At 46.6% G+C, this 24,284-nt stretch overlaps 1 protein-coding gene across 1 annotated transcript in view; it reads right to left on the bottom strand.

Annotated features, from left to right (window-relative positions):
- Positions 1-2,280: 2,280 nt before the first annotated feature.
- The window catches only part of EBI3 (Epstein-Barr virus induced 3), a 43,990-nt gene continuing 21,986 nt past the window's right edge, over positions 2,281-24,284 (bottom strand). The window contains exons 2-6 of the mRNA XM_075347513.1: positions 13,705-13,950; positions 12,538-12,655; positions 10,314-10,492; positions 4,887-5,050; positions 2,281-3,498 (exon numbers count right to left, since the gene is read on the bottom strand). Coding sequence (XP_075203628.1) covers positions 3,325-3,498; positions 4,887-5,050; positions 10,314-10,492; positions 12,538-12,655; positions 13,705-13,950 — 881 coding nt within the window. The 3' untranslated portion in view covers positions 2,281-3,324. The remainder of the gene's footprint in view (positions 3,499-4,886; positions 5,051-10,313; positions 10,493-12,537; positions 12,656-13,704; positions 13,951-24,284) is intronic.

Genomic DNA, 24,284 nt, shown 5'->3' with positions numbered 1-24,284 from the left:
CTTCAGTTTATCTAACGGAGGAATCAAGTCTATATTACTGCAGACCAAAATCTGCTGGCAAATCCCACTGATCTCACATTGTGAATTGAGGGTTTTTGATTTCTACAACAGCTTGTGCAAAGCTTGATGTGTGCAAAATAGGCTTGCAAATCAGTCAGAGGTGGTGAGGTACACCTATATGCTATCAGTCACAATATTTTACTAAATTAAGTATATGCCACCGGCCGGGGCATTACGATAGCTAAGTTAGAAATTAATTATTGTGAATTTCGGATCACCTCTGAGGAAACGGGATTATACCAAAACCCATTGTGTGGTTTTTGATTTATCTGTACCATATTATTTTCATTATTATTTTTATTTTTTATTTTTATTATTATTATTTTCATTATTTTTATTATTTTTTATTTTCAATTCTGATTTATTCAATTTGTGTTTTTTCTGGTATATGTGGTTCTAAAAAATTTTTTAGTGTATTGTGTACTATTAAATACCTTGCCTTGGAACAAGGATAGCAATATTTTCTTCAATAAATTTATATATAAAAAAACCCATTTAGCGCTGGTTCTTTGTGGATTTTTTGTATAAAATCCCTTATATAACTTTTCTCATGATTGGATACACCTGCCTATGAAGTTCAAAGCTCAATGAGGTTACAAAACCAAATTAGTGGTTTAGTAAGTCAGTAAAAAGTAGTTAGGAGTGTTCAAATCAAGAAATTGATAAGGGTGCCCATATTTTTGCACCGGTCAAATTTTGTTTAAATGCGGATTGCACATTTTCTGTTAGTACAATAAACCTCATTTCAATCCAGAAATATTACTCAGTCCATCAGTTATTAGATATATGAAACTGAAATAGCTGTTGCAAAAACCCAAATTGTTATAAAGAAAAAAGGTTAACATTAATAGGGGTGCCCAAACTTTTTCATATGACTGTATTATATGCTGAAAAGGAAAAAAAATGTCAAAATGCATGAACAGAACTTTTTTCAGTCTCTGCTCCACCCATAAAAAATGCAATAAAAATAGATCAAAATGTCATAGGTACACCAAAACAGTATGAATAAAAATGTAGGCTCAGTGCACAAGAAAACAATGCTTCAAACTGCTCCACTGATGGAAAAATACAGTTGCGAGTGACACAAACCTTTTTTTTTCATTTCAAATCTCTGAATCTTTTTACTATATATGTACTGTATATATACACCTACAGTATATGTGGTAAAAGGATTCAGAGTTTTGTAACTCCCCAAAAATAAGACCTATCCTGAAAATAAGCCCTAGTAAGATTTATTGAGCATGCTTAAAAGATAAATCATACTCCAAAAATAAGCCCTACTCCAAAAATAAGCCTTAGTTGCAGTTCCATAAGGAAGTGTCCAGGCAGCTATAAAAGTAAAAAAATACAGCAGGACTCTTCAGCAATGGAAGCAGACATCTCCAAAAGAAAGTAGACACCCAGAAAAGAAAGTAAATCGCACTCACCTGACTCCAAACAATTACAGTTGGCAAGTGCTGATGGTGGATGGACTCTCACACTGAGATCATCATCGCTTTCAGGTCCCTCACCGTTTTAGCTGCATTGCACTGCAGCTCTCACAAGCAGATCGGGTACCAGTATCGCTGCATGTGAGTGATACTGCTTTCAGTCACAAGAGGGAGCCAACCACTGTAGAATGCAGGGGAATCTGACAGCGACGCAAATTTGTATGTGAGAGCCCATTCACTTTCCAACTGTTTGGGGTCTGGTAAGTGCGATTCTTTTAGGGGGTGTCTGCTTTCTTTTGGGGGTAAACTCAACAGTACATAGAGAATAATACATTTAAGCAAGTAACTTAAACCTTTTGTAAATATGATATGTACACACCACTATAGGACTGGTTCTGCACTATGAGAAAAGCAGATCAGATAAGAAAATGTGCATCTGAACCAGTAATAGGATTAACACAACATGTTGATGTTCCAGAATGTGATGACATGATGATTTTTGAATAAATGTTGATTTTTTTTTTGTGTTGAAGAATAAATGTGGATTGTTGTTCGTGGGAAAATATAAGACATCCCCTGAAAATAAGCCTTAGTGCATCTTTCAGAGCAAAAACTAATATAAGATCCTTTCTTATTTTTGGGGAAACACGATAACTGCATAATATAATATACATATTATTTATTTATTGTGTTTCCCCAAAAATAAGACTGCCAGGTTATTTTTTTTTACCAGATAATGATTGCCGTAGGAACATTAGGAACATAAAAAAAGCAGACTTTTTTTCACCATTTTACCAGACTTAGATTTTTTTTCCTTGTATTTTAGTACATAACATAGAAAATTGCATCATTCAAAATGTAATATTTCCTCTCACAAAAAAGCCTGTATAGATGGAAAAAGAAACAAGTTATAGAAAAAAAGTTACATTAATAAAAAAAATTAAACTCAAAAATATAACATTAAGGAATTAAAGGGAATCTGTCAGCCCGTTTTTACCATGTAATCTGAAGACAGCATGCTGCAAGGGTTAACATTCAGATTACAGCTATTTGTTTCTTATCTCAAAACTGTGCTTTTGTTTACCTGCAATGTTAGGCTGCTTTCACACTACGTTTTTTTAACATGCGTCATGAACGTTTTTTTGCTGTAAAAGCGGATCCTGCTTTTACAGCAAAAAAACGCATGCAAACGCATGTGTTATTTTGCAGGATCCTGTCACTTTAAGTTTATGGGCGGGCATTGGAGTCATGTGATCGGGAGTCAGTGGAACTGAACGTGATAGACTTGGAGCCGGATCGTAACCAAGGTAAACATCGGGTAACTTGCTTGGATACCCGATATTTATCTTTGTTGCCAGCATCTGCAGATGCTAGGAGCCGGGCTCCCTGCCTCCCTGCACATGTAACCAACGTAAACAATGTTAAAAAAACGTAGTGTGAAAGCAGCCTTAGTGTAAATTCCTGGCTTTATCATTAGTCTGACTGAGGAGCAGGAGAGCTGACATCTAACTCCGCCCCCTTCTGTGATTAGCAGTTTCTGTCTATGGAAATGTACACTGAAAGTCTGGTGTGGGCGAGGGCAGCTCCCAGAGCTCTGCTACATACAAAAAAATAAAATGTTTGATTATATCAGAACGCCTGCACCCAGCAAATTAAGTGATACATCTTTAGATTCAGGATCTCCTTGCCTACATCATGCTGCTCTCAGATGAGGTAGCAAAAACCTGCTGACAGATTCCCTTTAACAGAGCTCACTTTAGCCCCCTAAAGCAATTAAGGTATGCGCAGACCATATAGGCAATTTGAAGTATGTGATACAATGTGTAATTATTGCTTATATAGAAAAACACATAAAATCATGTGGCTTCCATGGACGACCAGTCACTACTTCACTCCAATCACTGTTGTGTCCCATGTCAGTAATATCTTTAGCAGCCACCTGAACATGTACAAAGGTCCCTGGTCGAATTCCAGTGAGCACTATGGAGGTGTGTTCATAGGGTCCAACCTGCAGGGTGAAGAAAACATAATGTGCAAATTGAATATAGTCACATTTCTGTAAGTACATGACGGAGAATCTGTCACTGAGTTTTGCTACCTCATCTGACAGCAGCAATATAGAGGTAGAGACCCTGATTCTAGCAATGTGTCAGTTTGTAGGGCAACAGTTGTGATCAACTCACAGCTTTCTCTGCTGCAGACGTAGTCATTCTCTGAATGCTGAGCCCTGCATAACCCCACCCACACCACTGATTGGCAGTGTTATAGGTACACTGTATATTGACAGCTGCTAATCAGTGATGGTTGTCGGGTTGCACAGAGCAGGAGGACTACAGGGCACAGGACAACTACTCCAATAAGCGATTAGCTCACTGATTTTATTGAAACAGCATAAGTGAATCAGTGTCTTAGCCCCTACATTATACTGATGTCAGATTACATAGCAAAAACCTGCTGACAAATTCACTTTAAGAATTGTCTGGTGAAAATAAGTTATCACCTATCCACAGGATCAGTAGGGTCTGGCTGCTGGGACTTGCACCGATCAGCAGAATAAGCCATAATATACATGCTAAACCTGCACTCCATTCATTCTCTATGAGGATGCTGAGTGGTTTATTACTACATCCCTAGTGAGCACGGTGGCTCAGTGGTTAGCACTGAAGTCTTGCAGCGCTGCGGTCCTGGGTTTGAATCCCACCAAGGACAACATCTGCAAGGAGTTTGTATGTTCTCCCCGTGTTTGCGTGGGTTTCCTCCGGGTTCTCCAGTTCCCTCGCACACTCCAAAGACATACAGATAGGGAATTAGATTGTAAGCCCCAATGGGGACAGTGTTGCTAATGTATGTAAAGCGCTGCGGAATATGTTAGCGCTATAAAAATAAAGAATTGTTTTATTTTAAATGTGGTCGGGTGTGTGACCTGACACTTTATATGGTATAAGGGATAAAAATTCCCCATTCTGCTGATTGTCCCATCGGTCAGATACCCAATGATCAGCAAGTTGATAGGTGATGAATGATAACTTGTTTCTACTGATCAACCTCTTCAAAATGTTTGCTCAATTTTATTTGCAGCTATGAAATCAATGACAGGTTAGGGAGTACAGCACTGAAGCACAAACTGCTCCTCTGAAAAAGGACTGTGCTGTAAATTTGTTAATCATGGGTATACACATAAGAGATTGTAGTTATATGGGGGAGGAGGTTGCACAAGTGCAATATGCTGATGAATATGGGATGAATATGGGATGGCTGCTTACTATAATACTTAGACATGGATAAGGCTTCCATACAGTTACATTGTTACATATAGGGCACCGTGTCGGTTCATGACCTTTAACTGATGATATGTTGTGTACATTGAAAGACATAGTATATATTTGTGTTTCTTACCACTGTGTAGAATTTGGAGCCCTCCTTTCTGTAGCGGACATTGTACTTTAGGGGAAAAAGGTCTGGATATGGCCAAGAATATGGAGGTCGCCACTGCATATATAATTTCTTGCTTTCATGACATATAGGAGATATGCTGACATTCACAGGAGGATCCGGGCGTACTAGTAAAGAAAACACATTAAATGTAATGAACTATATACCCTCTACAAGTGCTCACATGGCAAATCTTTAGCTCTATCAGATTGACTGTTTCTCCCATGGGAGTACTGATCCTGTCACTGCTATGGGAACAATGGTGCGCTTACTGACTACCATGGCCATTATTAAATACTACATTCCCCCTTGTAAAAATAAAAATACCCTATTTTCCTTTGAAGGGAGCACTCAGGCGACCGTTTAACACAGTCGATGATCCATATTGATGGTATGTCTATGCAGGTGCCGTGCTCGGGCCACTGGCCAGTCTGAGCGTTGTGATGCGATCTTCATGCGTACTATACGACCATCTGACGGCTCCCTTAGCGCCGGTCTCCCAACACTTGCAAGGCATTGCTATGCCATGTGAACCCTGCAGGCAATCAGCGGCAGATATTGAGCTGCTGTACTATTGTGGCGCCCCTGCGGCTTCAGTGAGGTGCAGTACTCATCTCGGATGCGGAGGAGGTCGTTGCCGGTAACAACCACACTCAACCAACACATAACACGGGGGTTCTGTCACTGGGACCGGGCTAGGGTAGTGCTAGGGTGGCCATCACGAGGTATGGGACCTTATGCCCACAAGTCAGGAACCCGGGAGGCGGGGCACCCACAGGGGAAGTTAGAAGTCATCATACACACAAGAGGCAGTCAGCACTGGACAGTGTCCGTGTGAGGAGAAGACAGCAAATAAACAGTTTGGGGCCTGTGGTCAGGAACTGGAGGCTCGACCCGGGTTCTTAAGGAAAGAAGGGGAATCCCAGGGTTCGCGGGGAATGCAGCAGGCACCCGTGACCCGTTCCACGGCCCAGGAGCTGGGGTGGAGGGGACCATTGAAAGGAGACTAAAGGAAGGGACCACCGGTCATGACCTCCAAAGTATTCGGGTCGGCTGGAGCCCATCACAGCAGGAATCGGCACTACCAACGACAGTGTGTGTGAGCAGTGAGTAAACAGAACTTGAACTGCACCGCTTGTGTCATCCTGTTACTGCTGGCGCCCTTGACTCGCCCACCCCAAGGCTATGGGACACCCGGTGCCTGGCCGGACTAGTCCGGGGGTCGTCAGTGGTGGCGGGGCCCGACTCCGTGGCCCTGGTGGGTGTCAGTTAAATATGGCTGGTGAATAAAGTTTATGGTTGTCATGACGCCACCTGTGGTTTGCGGCTATTAAGCCGCCACTGCTGTATGGGGCCTCCGGGGCTGATGGAATGGCAGCTTGGATGGTCCTGCCCCCCACAGGTGGAGCGGTACCCCGGGGCAACAGTTGGTGCTCGTGAGAGTCTATGGTGTGATGTTGTGTGAATAATACAGTAGAAAAAGCCACAGCCACACCATTATTTACCAAACACATATATGAGCATTACGGATCATATTATGACTAGAAAACTGGATGGGGACTGAGGAAAAGTCGCAATTATATCAAAAAACAGGAGAAAACACACGACCATGATCCAAGGTGCAAAAGTGAAATCTTTATTGACATAGGAATAGGTGCGGGGCGGCACAGAGCAAGTGAGGACAACGACCATCTAGCAATGACCAAAATACACACACAGTTGTCAAAGTGGTAGATGTATAAGTCCATCCATAGTGTACTGCAAAAAATAATGTATTCCACATAACAGTATGTCAAAATATACCATATAATGATAAATATATGGACACAAATGTCAGTAACCACAAGCATAAACATTCACATTGTAAACAGGGAATAATTTCCCATCGATCCCATCCATATGGGTCCCCAATGAAAATCAGGGATAACAAAATAGATTGGTTAAATTAGGGTGATGTGAAAAAGGATAATGAATATACTTGTAAAATCACATATTTGTGAGCTGACATTCCCTGTCCACATATAATATGGAAAAGTCATGTACCAACAAACATTGTCCGCAGTTACTGCATATAGGACAAAAATACAAGTGTCAACCAGGTTGGGCAAGACCACTATAGTGTGAGAGGGAATAATTCCTGTGTCCCATCCACATAGGTCCCTAGGTCAAAAATCAATGGCCAATAACATAGCCAAAATCTCACCATGATGGTCCATGGAGAGAAGTGGAAAAAGGGACCTCCAAACTACATGGTTCAAAGGATTGATAATGCACTATACCTGGGAGATTTGTGGTCAGAGGGCAATGTCCTTGTCCTTCCCGACGGCCGTTTCGGCAGAGAAGCCTTTTGCACCTTGGATCATGGTCGTGTGTTTTCTCCTGTTTTTTGAATAATACAGTGCAGAGCCGACAGGCAGTGAAAGAAACAGGCACAAACAGTAGTCTCTTTACCTTCTCCTCTTTTACTTGGCAACAGTTTAGTCCAGGGAGACCGTCACAGGTGGTAAAGATGATCCGGCCGGCCTGGAAGTGCCTGGGGGTGATATCCTTGGCCAGTTGAGTATGAGGCCTACTCCCTAATCTTTATTTTCTTCTACAGGACCCTGCACTCTGAATTTAGCAATGGCCCTCTTGCTGCTGGGACCGGTGGTTCGTCCCTTTTTCTGTGTGGTAGGCTGCGCAGGCCCTCTCTGGTGCTTCTCTGCTGGAGTCCACACCGGGCCCTTGGGATGCAGCTGTACCTTCAGATTGCTTCTGGGCCAGGGGGCTTGCAGCTCTCCTGCCCTCCGGATTCGGACACCAGGGAAGGATTTTATACCCTGGCAACCACAGACTCCGATGTCTGAGTCTCTTCTGTGCCTCTCTGCGAATCTTGCTTCACTGGGCCAAGCTATTCCAGCTCCAGGCCCCAGTTCCACAAGACAGCACACTCTGCGTCTGCTTTCTCTGCTTTCCCTCTACAGACTGACTCTAACTCCTCCCTCAGGTCAGACTTAAGGAATGCTCCCTGGAACTCCACATTCAGAGCTCCCCCTGCTGGCCTGAGGGAGAAACTACGTTGGATGTTAAACTTACTAGCCAATGATTCCCCCAATTACCTCCAGGCTCAGCATTACCCCTTTGGAGGGGCAATGCTGTTGTGGCGACCAGGTCCTGGGGCGCCACACCCTCACTATCGCACACCCAGCGCTGTCAGCGTCTGCGAGACTATAACCACCATCATCCTCCCTGGGGCCTAGCTCTACCTGTGAAGAGCTGCAACACCCGAGCTGTGTCACCATCCGCCCCAGCAGAGAAAGCACCCGCAGCGGCAGCTGATATTGGCCGCGCACCACAGGTGGCGTCACAAATAACTACCCCCATCAGCCCCATCCTTTGCTTTATTGACACTGCCAGGATCATGGAACCGGGCAAGGCCTTCGCCACAACTCAGCAGAAGCACTGCGGCCCGGTAACAAGTAATCCCCCGACCCCGTGGGTGCATCACTATCACTTCCATCAAATGAGCCTGGGATGTCTGGGGGGAGGTGTGAGCACTGCAGCCCAATAATGGCCACTAATTGGCTGCAGGGCTAATATGACAAATCAATGTCACGTGAGTCTTGGGGGGACGCAGCAAAGACATCGCTGGAATGGCGCCAGTTTGGGTGGTGACTATAGGGTATCTTTATTTTACAAGGAGGAATATAGTATTCAAGATGGGATAATCTAAATAGTGCACAACCCCTTTAAGGAAGAAATTAGCATTATTAGTGCAGCTACTACAATAATGCTAATTGCAATATTGTACCACTAACTGTTCTCAGCTGTATCATTATTGTCCATTATACTGTTCGTAGCAGAGTAGTAATATTGCTATGATTGGAAACTGCAACAATAGCAGTCTTAATGAACCGGCCACTATGTGACCATTTACAAAAAAATATCAAAGGGGCTCTCAAAAAATTGCAAGTTGTCATTTATCTATATTATTGCTGGAGATTGAGCGTGTACACCACCGCTCCGTTCATGGTAGAGCTCCATTCTCTGGATCATTTGGGGTCTTAGGCTCAAATCCCCAGTGATCGGGCAGACCTCCTTTATGGTGTAAATATCTTTATTTTATGAATTATGTCATGTCTGCCTTGTTAAAGTGGGGATGAAAATATATTCTTAATTTATGAATATAAAAAGATACAAATGTAAAATATATAGAAATGCTAGTGTTGGCTGTGTTTTTATTCTACAGAGTGTCAATGTTTTCAATCTCAGCCACAGCACTGTCCTGTGTGAATAAGCCTATAAAACTGCAGAACATTGTATATACAATCACACCTATATTACTATTAGTGATGGGCAAGCACTACCATGCTCTGGTGCTTGGTACTCAAAATGATTAGTGATGAGTGAGCACTACCATGCTCGTGTGCTTGGTACTCGTAACGATTAGTGATGAGTGAGCACTACCATGCTCGGGTGCTCGGTACTCGTAATGATTAGTGATGAGTGAGCACTGCCATACTCGTGTGCTCGGTACTCGTAATGATTAGTGATGAGTGAGCACTACCATGCTCGTGTGCTTGGTACTCGTAACGATTAGTGATGAGTGAGCACTACCATGCTCGGGTGCTCGGTACTCGTAATGATTAGTGATGAGTGAGCACTACCATGCTCGGGTGCTCGGTACTCGTAACGATTAGTGATGAGTGAGCACTACCATGCTCGTGTGCTTGGTACTCAAAATGATTAATCATGAGTGAGCACTACCATGCTCGGGTGCTTGGTACTTAAAGTGAGCAGTTGGATGCTCGGATGGACATAACTTCAGTACCCAAACATAAACGAAGTCAAAGGGGAACTTGAGCATTTTTCCATTGACTATATTATACTTGGTACTCAAGTTGCGCCCATCCGAGCGTCCAACTGCTTGTTACGAGTACCCAGCACCCAAGCATGGTAGCACTCACTCATCACTAATCATTATGAGTACCCAGCACCCAAGCATGGTAGTGCTCACTCATCACTAATCCTTACGAGTACCGAGCACCCGAACATGGTAGTGCTCACTCATCACTAATCATTACGAGTACTGAGCACCCGAGCATGGTAGTGCTCACTCATCACTAATCCTTACGAGTACCGAGCACCCGAGCATGGTAGTGCTCACTCATCACTAATCATTACGAGTACCGAGCACCCGAACATGGTAGTGCTCGCTCATCACTAATCATTACGAGTACCGAGCACCCGAACATGGTAGTGCTCGCTCATCACTAATCATTACGAGTACCCAGCACCCGAGCATGGTAGTGCTCACTCATCACTAATTGTTATGAGTATCCAGTACCCGAGCATGGTAGTGCTCACTCAACACTAATTACTATAACTCGTCAGTTATTGTATGAAACTCACTGATGTTCTCCGCAAAGAAATAGTGCAGTTGTGTTATCGATCCCAACTGGTTAAGAGCTGTTACATTCAGTAGATAAGGAAACGCTTCAAACATCTGAAAGTTTCTTATCACGCAACTCCTTGGATTCATTTCATGCTGTATACACTTCTTAGGAGATCCTGGACCTAGCAAGCCCAACCTAGAATGAAATACATACTTATAGTGTTATCATTTATATGGTTAACTTCCAGTTCCTGCAATTGCGACAGAATGACAGCTATATATTACAGCTAACACTCATTGATGATTGTGCTAGCCCCACTCCTGTCAGTCGATTCTGACGATATGCCCAATCCTTATACAAATTGTGCCTTTCTGTATCTTGTGGCCAACTCTGTTTGCAAACATACAGCCTGAGAAGTACACGGCCATTTATCTCAACTTGCAGAAAGGGACAATTTGGATGACTCTATACACTATCCCAGTATTAAAATTAATTTCCTTGCTCCATAATGGAACTGAGTTTTTGTTGGTCTTTGATGTATGCCAATAGCCTTGAGGCTAGGTGCACACAACCATTTTCTCTTCATCCTAGAAAGACTGTCCAATTATGCTAATCAGACTTGGAGCAGAGTGGGATCCATTTTTCTTGGCCGTCGAGAGAAAAAAAACGTTTCTCCACCTCCATTCTGTCAAGTTGTGAAAATCGATTTTTTTTCATGGACCCATAAACTTGGATAGGTTTTCAGAGGCAAATCATGCATGCTGTGATTTATTTTTTCTCGGCCCACTAGGTATACAACCCCTTAGAATAGCTGTCACAATGATTGGGGAAAGCAGGGGACAGGGGCTACTAGACTGGCCCTCAGACAAGGGAGACCCTAGCTATCCCTTATCTCAGAGTTACTTTTGAAGTTGAGGATGTCTGAGCTGCTTTCCTGACCAGCCCTGATCTTATAGGGTCGGCACAGGAGTGTGATAAAACCAACAGAGAAACTTTGTCTGAGTTGTGCTGCGTTTTTGGTGCGGACGTCCTGCGGATATGCTGCGGTCATTCTGCATTGATAATACAGTACCATGGCTTCGGCACTGCATCCTCAATGCAGAACAAGTGCTGAGTGATCGGGGGAGTTCATACTTACCTGTATCGCACAGCAACTTGGTTTCCGGCCGGCTCCTGGACGAGCTCCGGCTGTCAGATGACCATAGCTCCATATGAAACCCATGGCAAATGGAGGGTAACCCGTATGTGATCCATTTTTTATGCACCCATTGACTTATAATGGGCAAGTCTGATCCAGAATACAGAAGTGCATGCTGCAATTTATTATATGCAGACCATTGATCCAAGAGTAAAAACGTTCATGTGAACTATCACAGTGACTTACGTTGGTCATTGAGCTTTCTGTATGTCATCAGTTTTGCATATTTGACAGCACACAGACTGATTATATGACCGTTTGAATGAGCACTAGTAGGAAAACCTGTTTTTTTTCTAAATATATATTTAACCCATGACTTAACAGTAACACATCAGTCTAGGAGGATAGAAAAGCACAAATCTCTGATGATAGATTACAGTTTCTTATTTTAATAAGTGCTATTAATTCATGAAATAAAAACTAAAATGACATTAAAGTTATTTTATGCCCTTTTAGGCTACTTTCACACATCCGGTTTGAGCACTGCGGCTCAATCCGGCTGTGCAAGCTATGCAACGGATGCGGTGAAAACACCGCATCCTTTGCATACGTTTTTCCTTTGCGGCCAGTCCGGTTTTTGCCGCTTGCGGCATGCTATTGAGCATGCGCAGTGGCAAAAACCGCATGCGGCGGCCGGATGCGGTTATTGCCGCATCGCGCCGCATCCGGCCGCCATAGGCATGCATTGAAAAATGCGCCGCATCGCCGAATGCGGCGCGATGCGGTTTTTTTTGCCGCACGAAAAAACGTGCCAGGCAACGTTCCATCCGGCCGCCGCATCGGCTAAATCTGCCACATGCGGCAAAAACCGGATGGAACGCAAGGCTATGCGGCACAATGCGGCACTAATTAAAGTCTATGCAGGAAAATCGCAACCGGCAGCAAAAAAAAAACGGTTGCGATTTTCCTGCAAAGTGCCGGAGTGTGCCGCATTGCAGAAACCGGAGGTGTGAAAGCAGCCTTAGTATTCATTTGACTCTATAATGCCTCAAATACTTTATATTTCAAAATACTTCTAATTCACTAATTTTAGAAACATTACCTGTATGTTGTAAGGAACGTGGTGTGTATGTTGGTATCAGGATGGAGGTGCCAGGTACATTTTATTTTCTCTGGGTAACTAGCAGACCAACAATGGATTTGGAGCTCTTCTGGAGGAACTAAGTAGACAATAAAATCATCAATCAAGTCATTCTAATATGGTATGCATTTTGTATAATAAAAAGGTTATAAAGCTGTGTGCGCACAATGAGGTTTTGTAGCTACGTATTTTTGCTGGATATTACTTCTCTAACATATCCTCACACACTGGCCATCTCTATAATATCTCTCTATACTGCTACTCTCTATAATATCTTCCCACACTGCCCCTCCCTAAATTGTCCCCCCACACTGCTACTCTCTAAATTATTCCCCGACACTGCCCATTTCTATGATAGGCCCCACGCTGCCCCATTTCATAATATTCTCTCCCCATTGCCCCTTTCCATAATATCCACCCCATTTCCTCTCTGCATAAAGTCTCTTCCCACACTCACCCACAACATAATGACCTCATCTCACTACTGCACGTTGGGGTGGGGGCTAACCACTCGATGGTGACCAACCACTCGATGGTGACCACTCTTTCTTGGTCCGGCTTGCTGTATCTCTTGCAGCCAGTACCATACTTCTTCTCAAACCACTCTCAGGCAATCTGACTCCTGTTCCTGCCCCCCTCTTTCTCTCTTTCCTGCACTTTTTGGTGCCAGGTTAGACCAAGCTCGCAGTTCAGAAGGGGTGCACGGCTCAGCTGGCTAGTCCATAGCACATATAAAACAGGGGAGCACTGCCTTTTAAAGTCATAGCACCCTTAACCATCTCATAGGGATGATACCCCTACAGTAGGATAAGAGTGCCCACTTTGAACTTACATTCCTTATAAGTAGACACAAATGCAGTATGAATGTGGTGTGGTACAATTTGGTGAAAATGGCTTTGGGCCACCACCTTTGCTTTACCCATCGAACTATTCACAGTAGTGGCTAACTGTAAGCTTTAATCAGATTGATAGACTAGGGCTACTGTTATCTGGACACTGGATGGTAGAGATATTAGGAATATATTACAGCTGTTGTAGTTAGTTTGTTTTTGGTTGGGGGGCTTTAATTTTGCTACATATCCATAACCTGTACTGCATTTAATAACATTTGAAATGGTTTAAACTTACGTCCAAGTTGTAGTTCCGTAAGGAATAAAGTCTTGTTGCTGTGGGGGCGATGACAGCTGTAATTACCACTCTCGTGTTTCTTCGCTTCCACTAGTGTGAGATGGTGACTTCCATTCAAATTCACATCATCGCTGTTCTCAATTTCCCTACCGTTAAACCTCCATTCAACATAAGGAACAGAAGTATGACAATGCACTACTATCTCTTTTCCTAGTATACCAAACTGACGAGTAAATGGTATTGCCTCTGTGGAAAAAAAATAAGAGGAAAAATTTAATTATTCTTCTTCTTGGTCAGTAATCAGTACATAGCTTTTAAAATAAACTGCTGATGGAAATATCATTTATGTCACGTACATTTATTTTGATGCTTACTGAGACTCTATTCACACCACGTATGTGTAGCGCCCAGGGAAGGGGGTACTCGGTCCCAGGCGGTAACGAATGGGAATGTCACTCTGGTGCCCTGGGCCCCTTTTTTTAAAAGGGGATATTTACAGGGGTGAATAGAGTTAATGTCATGTGACGCCACCTGCGTGCTTGGGAGATGATGGGGGATAATAACGGAGACCACATCAGGTTGTCTTTAACAGTCTCTACTCACTTGGACCCAGGAGTTGCTGGTTCAGGTCCCTTGGACTATCAGTGCCAATGTAGTGACCCAGGTTGCTCTGTCATCGGCACTCTCTGTTTGTTGGGTCCCCGTAGCGTGGAGCGTTTGGGGCCCGACTGTCCCTTTTGGGGTACAGTCTCCTTCTCCGTACGGCGGGCAGTGCGGACCCTGATCCTAGTATACTGCTGATGCCCCCGGATTATTTGGTTTGGTGAAGTCCGTGAAGGTGTCCTCACGGGCAGGTATTTATCAAGCCGTGTAGAACTGGCGCCTGATCTAGAGCCCTGTGCCCCGTGTGTGCTCCGGTCCTAGCGGTATCTCCGGTACCCAACCTAGCGACCTCTCTTCTGGTCACCGCTGCATTCCAGCTCAGGTACGTCCGCACACCTCTCCTGTGTGATACACTCTCTAGACTCTCTTCTGACTGCTGACCCCTCCAACTTGGCTGGCTAATCCCAGGGACTCGTTTCTTTCCATGGCGACCATCCCCTTACATGGTTAACCCTCTATGCCCGGTGTGGAGTGGAGAAGTAGGATTTTAGTTGTGCTATGGTGGTATCGGCACTAATACTCCAGGTCACAGGGGGTAGGTCCTGCATCCCCAAGAGGATGCAGTTCCTTGTAGTGCCCTGAGTGTCTCAGGCGTGCTACATATGGTCTTATAAAATCCATACTTTTAAAATCCTTTGGATGGTAGACTTGGTGAGTTCTTATCAAACTATTGTTCTGGGTTAAAGCCATGAAGCCAAAGTAGACTTCAAACTGGTTGGGATGGCACATTATAGGGATCGACAGAGGGGCACTAGCGGTTGGACCCCCACAAAACTAGCTTTTATTATAATCTGATACTTCAGTGTCTGCTGTTGTATTTTAAATATTAGGAAGTGAAAGTTGCAATTCACACAAGTTTTACCGACTTCCCATTTTGCATTAGTAGAAATGACAAACTGAGACCTCAGAGACTAAATGTTATGGATTTTCACAATGACGTTGGACAATTAGTGCTATGATTCACTGTTTGTCAAGCCACTGTACAATGCAGACAATGAATGAAGGTGTGACAGGTTTACAATAAATAATAACAATATTGTTTGTAGTAAATCGTCCAGGACAATTATGGAAACACAATGGGAAAATGTAAATGGTGTTTATATTAAGGCTTTACAAAATTCACTCATTTTCATTTTGGCTCATCATATTCTGAATTTTGTCATTAGCTTTAAAATAACAAAATAAGCTACAATGCCTCTGCTATACTCTGATTAGAACTGCAATCTGCCAAAGGTGTGGCTTGTTTGTCAAAAAAATATGGGCTTTGTGAGAAATTGGAGACTTTAACTAGGACTTGTCATTGCGTTTAAAAAAAAGAGTTAAACACTTTGTTTAAATCCCTGAGCTCCCCTGAATCTGCCTCTCTTTTCTGCACTGTTTCATTCCATTGCAGAGATATTCACATTTGTTTCTTTTGGAGAGCACTATGTGAAATCTCTGCTTGCAGGCCAACTGTACATTTCTTAGAGTCTTCACTAGAGGTGTGCACGTTCACCCCTCACTCCCAGAAAATGCCAATTATAGCTTGGCAGTGTCTGGAATACTAGATTAGCTGCCGAGCTGTAATTGGCAGTGACTGAGAATGCTAGATCAGCTGCTAAGCTGTGATTAGCAGTGTCTGGAATGTTGAATCAGCTGCCGAGCTGTGATTGGCAGCATCTGGGAATGCTAGATCAGCTGACGAGCTGTGATTGGCAGCATCTGGGAATGCTAGATCAGCTGCTGAACTGTGGTTGGCAGTGTCTGGAATGCTAGATCAGCTGCTGAGCTGTGATTGGCAGTGTCTGGAATGCTAGATCAGCTGCTGAGCTGTGATTGGCAGTGTCTGGAATGCTAGATCAGCTGCCAAGTTGTGATTGGCAGTGTCTGGAATGCTAGATCAGCTACCTAGCTGTGATTGGCAGCATCTGGGAATGCTAGATCAGCTGCTGAGCTGTGGTTGGCAGTGTCTAGAATGACAGATCAGCTGCTGAACTGTCTGGAATGCTAGATCAGCTGCTGAGCTGTGATTGGCAGTGTCTGGAATGCTAGATCAGCTGCCAAGTTGTGATTGGCAGTGTCTGGAATGCTAGATCAGCTACCTAGCTGTGATTGGCAGCAACTGGGAATGCTAGATCAGCTGCTGAGCTGTGGTTGGCAGTGTCTAGAATGACAGATCAGCTGCTGAGCTGTGGTTGGCAGTGTCTGGGAGATAGAGGTGAAAGCACAAATCCCCAGTGAATACGGTGATGAAACAAGCTGAGATTTTCCGTATTGAGTTCCACAAGAAACAAATATGAATATCTATTAAATGGAGCAACACAGTGCAAAATGGAAAAGAGTATCCCAATCAGGGGACCTCAGGGATTTTTCCAAAGGTGTTTAAATCAATTTTTTACTTAGAACGTGAAAAGTTCTCTTTCCTAGTTTCAAGAAAAGCTAAGAGTAGATGACACATCTCTTAATACTTTATAATTACCTTAAGTAGAAACCAAGCTTCTAAGAAACAAGCAAACCTGAGCTATTAATTTACCTTTATTGTTTGAAACTATCACAAAAATATATTTTCTGTGCAAAATTAAATACTGTTTATTTTAATTTATTATAGTCGTAAGCAATTTTCATTCCTTAGTTAAAAAAATGTCCAAAATTAAAAACTAGTCGTTACTGCAGTTATAAAGACATCCACTAGGTGGCCATGATTCTTTTGTTCATAAATCCCTATTAAAGTGACAAGGGAAGGTCTGCGAAACCAAGAGATTAAAAATGGAGTGAAAACATCACATGGGAGGGAAGAGCAATGAGGCTAGACTGGCTCATCTTGCTTCTTCTGGGAGTCTTGCCAAACAACAATAATGATAAGATACAATTTCAGTTCTCATAATAATAAAGTACATGTAGCAAAATAAACTAATATGGAAACAGCCCTATCACATTTCAAAGAATAAATGAAACAAGGAGGTTTAATGCCTTACACCAACCACTGGGATGCTGCAGCTTTACTGTTCATTTGTAAACTAAATGCATAGAGAACATTACTTGGCTATTGAAGCAAACCAGTCAGCCAGCCCCCTTCACACATAGCAACTCAGTCAGCCAGCCCCCTTCACACATAGCAACTCAGTCAGCCAGCCCCCTTCACACATAGCAACTCAGTCAGCCAGCCCCCTTCACACATAGCAACTCAGTCAGCCAGCCCCCTTCACACATAGCAACTCAGTCAGCCAGCCCCTTTCACACATAGCAACTCAGTCAGCCAGCCCCTTTCACACATAGCAACTCAGTCAGCCAGCCCCTTTCACACATAGCAACTCAGTCAGCCAGCCCCCTTCACACATAGCAACTCAGTCAGCCAGCCCCCTTCACACATAGCAACTCAGTCAGCCAACCCCCTTCACACATAGCAACTCAGTCAGCCAGCCCCCTTCACACATAGCAACTTAGTCAGCCAGCCCCCTTCACACATAGCAACTCAGTCAGCCAGCCCCCTTCACACATAGCAACTCAGTCAGCCAGCCCCCTTCACACATAGCAACTCATCCTCGTGTCAAGCGCAGGCCATGAATTGAAATTATTAGAACCAGCACAGGTATTGTCACAATGATTTTGGGATAGTGAGGAACCAGGTGTCACGTTAGTCACTATGTGCTGTGTCACTTTTGACAGGCTCAGGCCATTGTCATTTTGCCTTCTGTTACTATGTTGATTAAAAGTGTTTCTTTCTTTAGGCACGCTAGGGGTTAATGTCCGTTTCTGTTTCAGCAGCAGACTCCTCATTGCAGCTCAGCTGTTCCTGCTGATGGCCACGTCCGGCCTGGATAAATACCCTCTGCCTCCTGCAGGGGATGCCGGCTATTCAGATCATTCTGGAGCTTGGTCCGGAGGTGGACGGACGTATTTCATTTGCTGCAGCTTCAGCTGCTGGTGTCTGGTGCTGGGTTGTGTAAAAGTTCCCTGGGGTAGTTACTTTCCCCCTTCTGATGTTGGTTCCTGTTCACCTCCATATGTGTTCCCCTACTGTTTGTTTAAGGGTGTCTGTGTGTTGTTGACCCCTCTGTCTGTTGTTTGTTGTTGGTGGGGTTTTTTTGGATCTCCGTCCCGGTCTGGCACCGTGGGTGGGGAGGTGGCTTTACCATTAGGGCCAGGACAGGAGATAGGGAGAGGCTGGGAGCTCAGATGTTGCTACCTTTAAGCGTAATTCAGGGATGAGAGTCAGCCTAGGGCCTACCTTAGCTTGAGGGTAAATGGCAGGAGTTCCTGCCCAGTCATTCTCCTATCCAGTCTTGCTCAGCATGACACCGGGGCTGTTAAGCTATCCCTCAAGCTAGAGGACCCAATGCTATCCCAAATCTCAGGGTTACTCCTAATGGTGGAGAGGCCAGAGTCTCCTTCCTTGCTCTGCTTCTGACCAGTCCTGATCTAATTCCACCTGCCCTGCTCCTAGGGAAGGACAAGACAGGAGTGTGTAGAAATCACAGAAAAAGACAGACAAGAAAAAAAAACCTCTGTCACACAGCACACACACACACACACACACTTAGACAATAAGAGATTTAGGAGGAAAACAAGAGCAGGAAGGAAGTACAAAACAACAGGGTACACTCCACTACAACACCAGGCAAAAAAGCACCACTAAGTACAACTTTCACCAGAGAGAGTCTGGGACACCACACCTCACAGGCCAACATAGAATATATATAGCTGGCATGGGTAGAAGTATTCCAACAGTATAAATAGGAGGGTAGCAGATGTGATAGGTTTCCCCACAACATGTGATTAAAGAAGCAAGCAGACAAGCAGAGATTAACTCTTACTAGCCTGCCTATGAATCAGCACACAAGTTGACACCCGAGTGTGCCCATGTTGATCCCAGACTCCAAAGAAACCATCAGGCAGAGTGTCAGAATCTGCAATTTGAACAGAGTCCAATGCCGCCATGACAGTTGCCAATGTTTGTGCAAAAATCCACGTGACAGGTATCTTCAGATTAGGACATAGTATTTTGCTCAGTTTGTTAACTATTTTAAACACATTTTACATGATATTTTTTCAGCTTGCCAATTTATTTGTCACGGACGATGAAAAAGAACTCTGCACACAAGTTGTAAGACTGCATATAGTATTTAATACCTTGTGATGTTGAACATAATAGACTGTTAGCATCTTGTCTTTTAATTAAATACTGGGTAACATTCGTGTGTGCGATCCATAGGCTGACAGTATGGTGCAATACACTGGCACCTCATAAAAGCACTAAGCCACCCTGCCCTAAATAGTAGGTGTGTTAGATTTTTATTAGTATTTCATCCATGTGCGGCCTAATAACACTGTGACTACTATGCATTCTGAAGGGAACAATTATTTCTGATTTGTTCTCTCACCAAGAGAAACAGAACTCTTACCCACTGTACCAACAGATACATGTCCAATTTCACCATTGCACGGGCAGTAAAACATCCTGTTCAAATAGTTCTTAAAGTTCCCTTGGTCATTGGTTTGCTTCAGACCAGTTCAATGCTGAATGCTAACAAGGTCAGAAAGGAAAAACATAACTCAGACAGCACGTCACATGGAGGATTTTGTAGGCATCGCTGACTGCCATGGTGGTGTCATGTTCTGTGGAGACTACAGATTCTGGAACACTGCCTGCTAACTTCTCTGATGTCTGTGATCAGCAAAGGAGACTTGGCGTCAACCCACAGACTAGAAAGCCATGGACCCCATAGGGGGAGGGGCGACATGACCAGAGGGAAGGGAGGGAGTGAGGGGTTAATAAAGTGAATTAAAGGGCATTATGGGCCCTTATAGGGGATTGGTGGAATAGGGTCACTGTAGGGTGGGGAGGGGGCTAGTATATAAACTATAGGGGAGGGGTCTTACCTTCCTTGTGACTCCGGACAGTAAAGGATTCCGACCTGTCCAACGGCATGGCGGACCTCCAGGAACGGGACAGGACGATCCGATCAGCGATGGCGGTGCACGGGGCCCAGGCAGTGCAGTCCCACTTCAGGGCTGCCTGGGTTTCCCCCCCCCCCCCATCATCAGGTATTCTCCGGCCGCAGGGGGGGCAAGGAGGCCCAGTGAGAGCCCCCCTCGGGACCCTCCGCGGCGGGGCGGGCAGCGGCTGCTTCCAGCGTCTGCCCCGGCCGCAGGGAGGAATCTCCGGCGAGGCCGCGGCGGCCGCAAAGGGGGCGTGGCCAGCCCGGGGCCTTCTCCTGATGTCGGGCCTCGGGCTGGAGTGAGGAGCCCAGCGGCGTCTCCCGGCCGGGAGCGAGCCCGGCGACGATCTGAGGCCAGCGGCGGCCTGGACGGAGGCGGGCCCGGCCTGGGGCCTACTTCTGGTCCCAGGCCTCGGGCTCAATTACCAGGCCAGCGGCAGCCCGGGACCGGGGGGCGTGCCCAGCGGTGATCGGAGGTTTGAGAGGGGGCGTGCCCAGCCTGGGGGGCCTGCTCCTGGTGACGGGCACCCTGCGGAGTGACACGGCCCTGCGGCAGCTTCCAAATGGGAGCGGGCCCTGCAATTGAATGAGGCCAGCAGTACCCCCCGTGAGTGGCGGGGGGGCTGGGCGCAGGCAGCCAGCGGGGGGACCGGTGTGTGCAGGCGGCACCCGGATACCCGTGAGGCTGCGGGGAGCAGGGGGGACGGCAGGAGCCCTGCGGTTCCCGCCAGGTCCCTCAGGTCATCAGTACTGCGCCCGGCAGCAGCGGTCTCCCCCTCCCGGGGAGGACCCGGCGGGATGCCACGGTTGGGGCCCCTGGAGGGCTGGAGGCGACGGTGGGGAGCCACCTGAGCTCAGGGAGAGGCTCCTCCAAGAAGAGGATTCGGTCAGCGGCGGCCCGGGGGACAGGACGGTCTCGCGGGCTGTCGCCGCACAGGAAGAGACGGATGCCCACCGCCAGTGCCCACGCGGCGGCCCAGGAGGGCGGCCGTGGTGGAGGGGAGGCATCGGCTGCGTCCCCTGGAGCTGGAATGGTGGAGGACGACTACAGCGAGGAAGAAGAGGGAGCCCTCAGGTCGGGGGGACGAATCTGACGAGCAGATGGCGGAGGACGTCGCGGTTCCAATTTCCATTTCTGCGCCACGGTCGGGTGAGCTAGCCGTGGATTCGGCATTGCTTGCGGCGCGGGGTGCTAGTTTTGGGGAGGTGGCTGCGGGCACGGCAGCGCCAAGGGGGGTCAGCATTGCTTAGTCAGTTGCTGGGCTTGTTGCAGGGTTTAACGCGCGCGCCGGCGGCAGCAGCGGCCTGGACGGGTCGACGGTGGAGGGCGCAGCGTCGGTCAGCAGTGAGGCGGCGCCGGTAGGGACGGGTGCGGTTGGTGGAGTAGTGGAGCCCGCGGGTTAAACAGCGGTAGAACAGGAAAATGGGGATGAGGTGGTGCGTTTGGCGGATAGGGCTAAGTTTACGTGTGCTTTGAGGGACCGTTAAGGGCTCACCTCCAGAGGGAGGTGAGGGACAAGATTGGGAAGGGGGAGTATGTGAAGATATTTTCCCTGCTACCCCTGTTAAAAAAAAAAAAAAAATTTAATCTGGACAAGGTGAAGCCGAACGACTCCCAAGAAGGAAGGGGAAGAGGAAGAAAAACGCCGTTATATGCTCATTCCTCGCCCCCCTTTTTTCCAATTGGCTGCAGGCGTTTGCAATTTGGCAAGTGTCATAGGGGAAAAGGAGCCGGAGCACTGCTCGGCTCTGTTTGACTATCGGGATGCAATGGGGGAGGCGTATCGCACGGACAGGGGCTTGCCATGGCTGCGGTATGATGTGCAGTTTAGGCGGCGGAAGGCGTTGCGGCCCGGCATGCGGTGGGACCGTGAGGACATTTCCTTAGGGATGCGTTGAATGGCGGCCCCGAGCCAACCCCTCCCCCCCCCCCTTTCATGGCGGCGCCGGGGGGAACGGGAGCCATGCCCTCGGGTACCCAGAAAAAGGGATTGTGCTGGCAAGTTGGCGACGGCCGGTGCAAATTTGGGGCAGCATGCAGGTTCGAGCATGAGTGCTCCGGCTGAGGGGGGACGGGTTTTGGTAAAAGGGAGGACGCCAGTGAAAATAGGGGCAATGGCGCCATCTTTTAAATAGGTATCCGGGCGGGGCAGCGGCGTCAATTTTGCGGTTTGGTTTTTTATACGGTTTTCAGATTTCGTCGGCGGTCGAGGCATGGCCTCCGGTTTGTCGTACTTTACGGTCGGCAAGGGACCACCCTATGGTTGTGGGTGGGAAGTTGGGGACAGAGGTTGAGTTGGGCAGGATGGGGGGGTCCATTTGAGAGCCCGCCGTGCAGTAATCTGGTGGTGTCCCGGTTGGGGGTGGTGCCAAAGAAGGAGCCGGATAAATTTCGGCTCATCCAGCATCTTTCATTTCCGGGGGGGGTCGTCAGTGAATGATGGCATCGCGCTAGAATTGTCGGCAGTGTACTACGTCTCGTTTGACAAAGCGCTGGACTTGGTGCGGGCGGCGGGATGCGGTGCATTGATGGCAAAGGTGGATGTAGAATCGGCGTTTCGTTTGCTGCCGGTGCATCCGGAGAGCCAGCACCTTCTGGGTTGCTGGTGGGGTGATGAGTTTATGTTGATCATTGTTCGCCTATGGGCTGTTTCAATTTCTGGTTTGTATTTTGAGGCGTTTAGTTCCTTTGCTGAGTGGGTGGTGCGGGACGTGTCTGGGTGTCCTCCATTATCCTCTATCTAGATGATTTTCTTGGTGTCGGTCCGGCGGGATCCATGGTTTGCGCTGGCTCGTTGTTCGCCTTACAGAGAGTGGCGGATAGCTTTGGGTTCCCTTTAGCACAGGATAAGTCGGAGGGGCCGGCGACGGTTATGCGGTAATTTTTTGTTTTCTTTGGGGACTGAGATTGACTCTTTGGCTATGGAATGCAGGCTGCCGGAGGGGAAGATGGTGGCCTTGTGGTGAGTGGTAGCAGCAATGCTGGCAGCACGGAAAGGGCGGCTGAAGGTGGTGCAGTCTTTGCTCGGGAAGTTTGAACTTTGCGTGCAGGATTATGCCAATGGGGCGGGTGTTCGCCAAGATTTTGGCGGCAGATAGGGTAGGCGTACGGTCCCCGGCGCATTTTGTACGGGTCACGCGGGAGATCAAGGAGGATTTTCTGGTTTGGGATGTTTTTCTTGCAATGTTTTAACGGCCGAGCCTTGTGGTTGAAGAAGGTGGTGCCCAATGGTGTGCTAGAACTGAACAGGGACGCGGCCGGGTCGGCAGGTTTCGTCACCACTTTTTCAGGGACATTCGTATGTTGGGAGGTGGCCTGAGGAATGGCGGCAGGTTGGTCTGGTTAGGAATCTGGCCTTGCTGTGGTTATTTTCGATCGTGGTGACGGTGGAATTGTGGGGGGTCGCAATTTTCGGGATGTAAGTGTGCGATCACTGCGATAATCAGGCGGTGGTGCATGCGATAAACAGCTTGTCAGCAGAGTCCGGACCGGTAGTGGCTTATCTGCGGCATTTGGTGCTCAAGTGTTTACTGTGGAACGTTCATGTGGTTGCGAAACACGTGGTGGGGGTTGATAACGGGGTGGCGGACGCTTTATCTCATTTTCAGTCCACAGGTTGTGGGAGTTCATGCCGGGGGGCAGACGAGATCGGAGCAGTGTCCAGAGGACTTGTGGAGCCTGGTGAGGCATTGATTGCGGGTTTCATTATGAATTCGGTGAGTGGCAGGAGATGCTGGGAGTTATGTTTGGTGACGGGCGAGCAAATTACTTGTTGGCGCTACTGGCACTAGTGAGCGAGGATTTCAGGGCTGGGAAGTCAGCATCAGCAGTGATACTTAGGGTGGCGGCTGTGGCCTTTTTTGGTTGAAGGTCAGGGGTGAGTGGGGCGTGTCGCGGAATTTTGGGGCGGCAGGCCTTGAAGGGTTTTTTCGAAAAAAGGGCGAAGGAGCGGGACACTAGGTGGCCCATTTCTTTGGTTTTGTTACGGCAATTGGTGG

This window comes from Anomaloglossus baeobatrachus, chromosome 5, assembly GCF_048569485.1.
Source record: "Anomaloglossus baeobatrachus isolate aAnoBae1 chromosome 5, aAnoBae1.hap1, whole genome shotgun sequence".
NCBI lineage: Eukaryota > Metazoa > Chordata > Amphibia > Anura > Aromobatidae > Anomaloglossus > Anomaloglossus baeobatrachus.
Note: the sequence above shows the minus strand (reverse complement) of the source record. Positions and strands in the feature narration are given on the sequence as shown.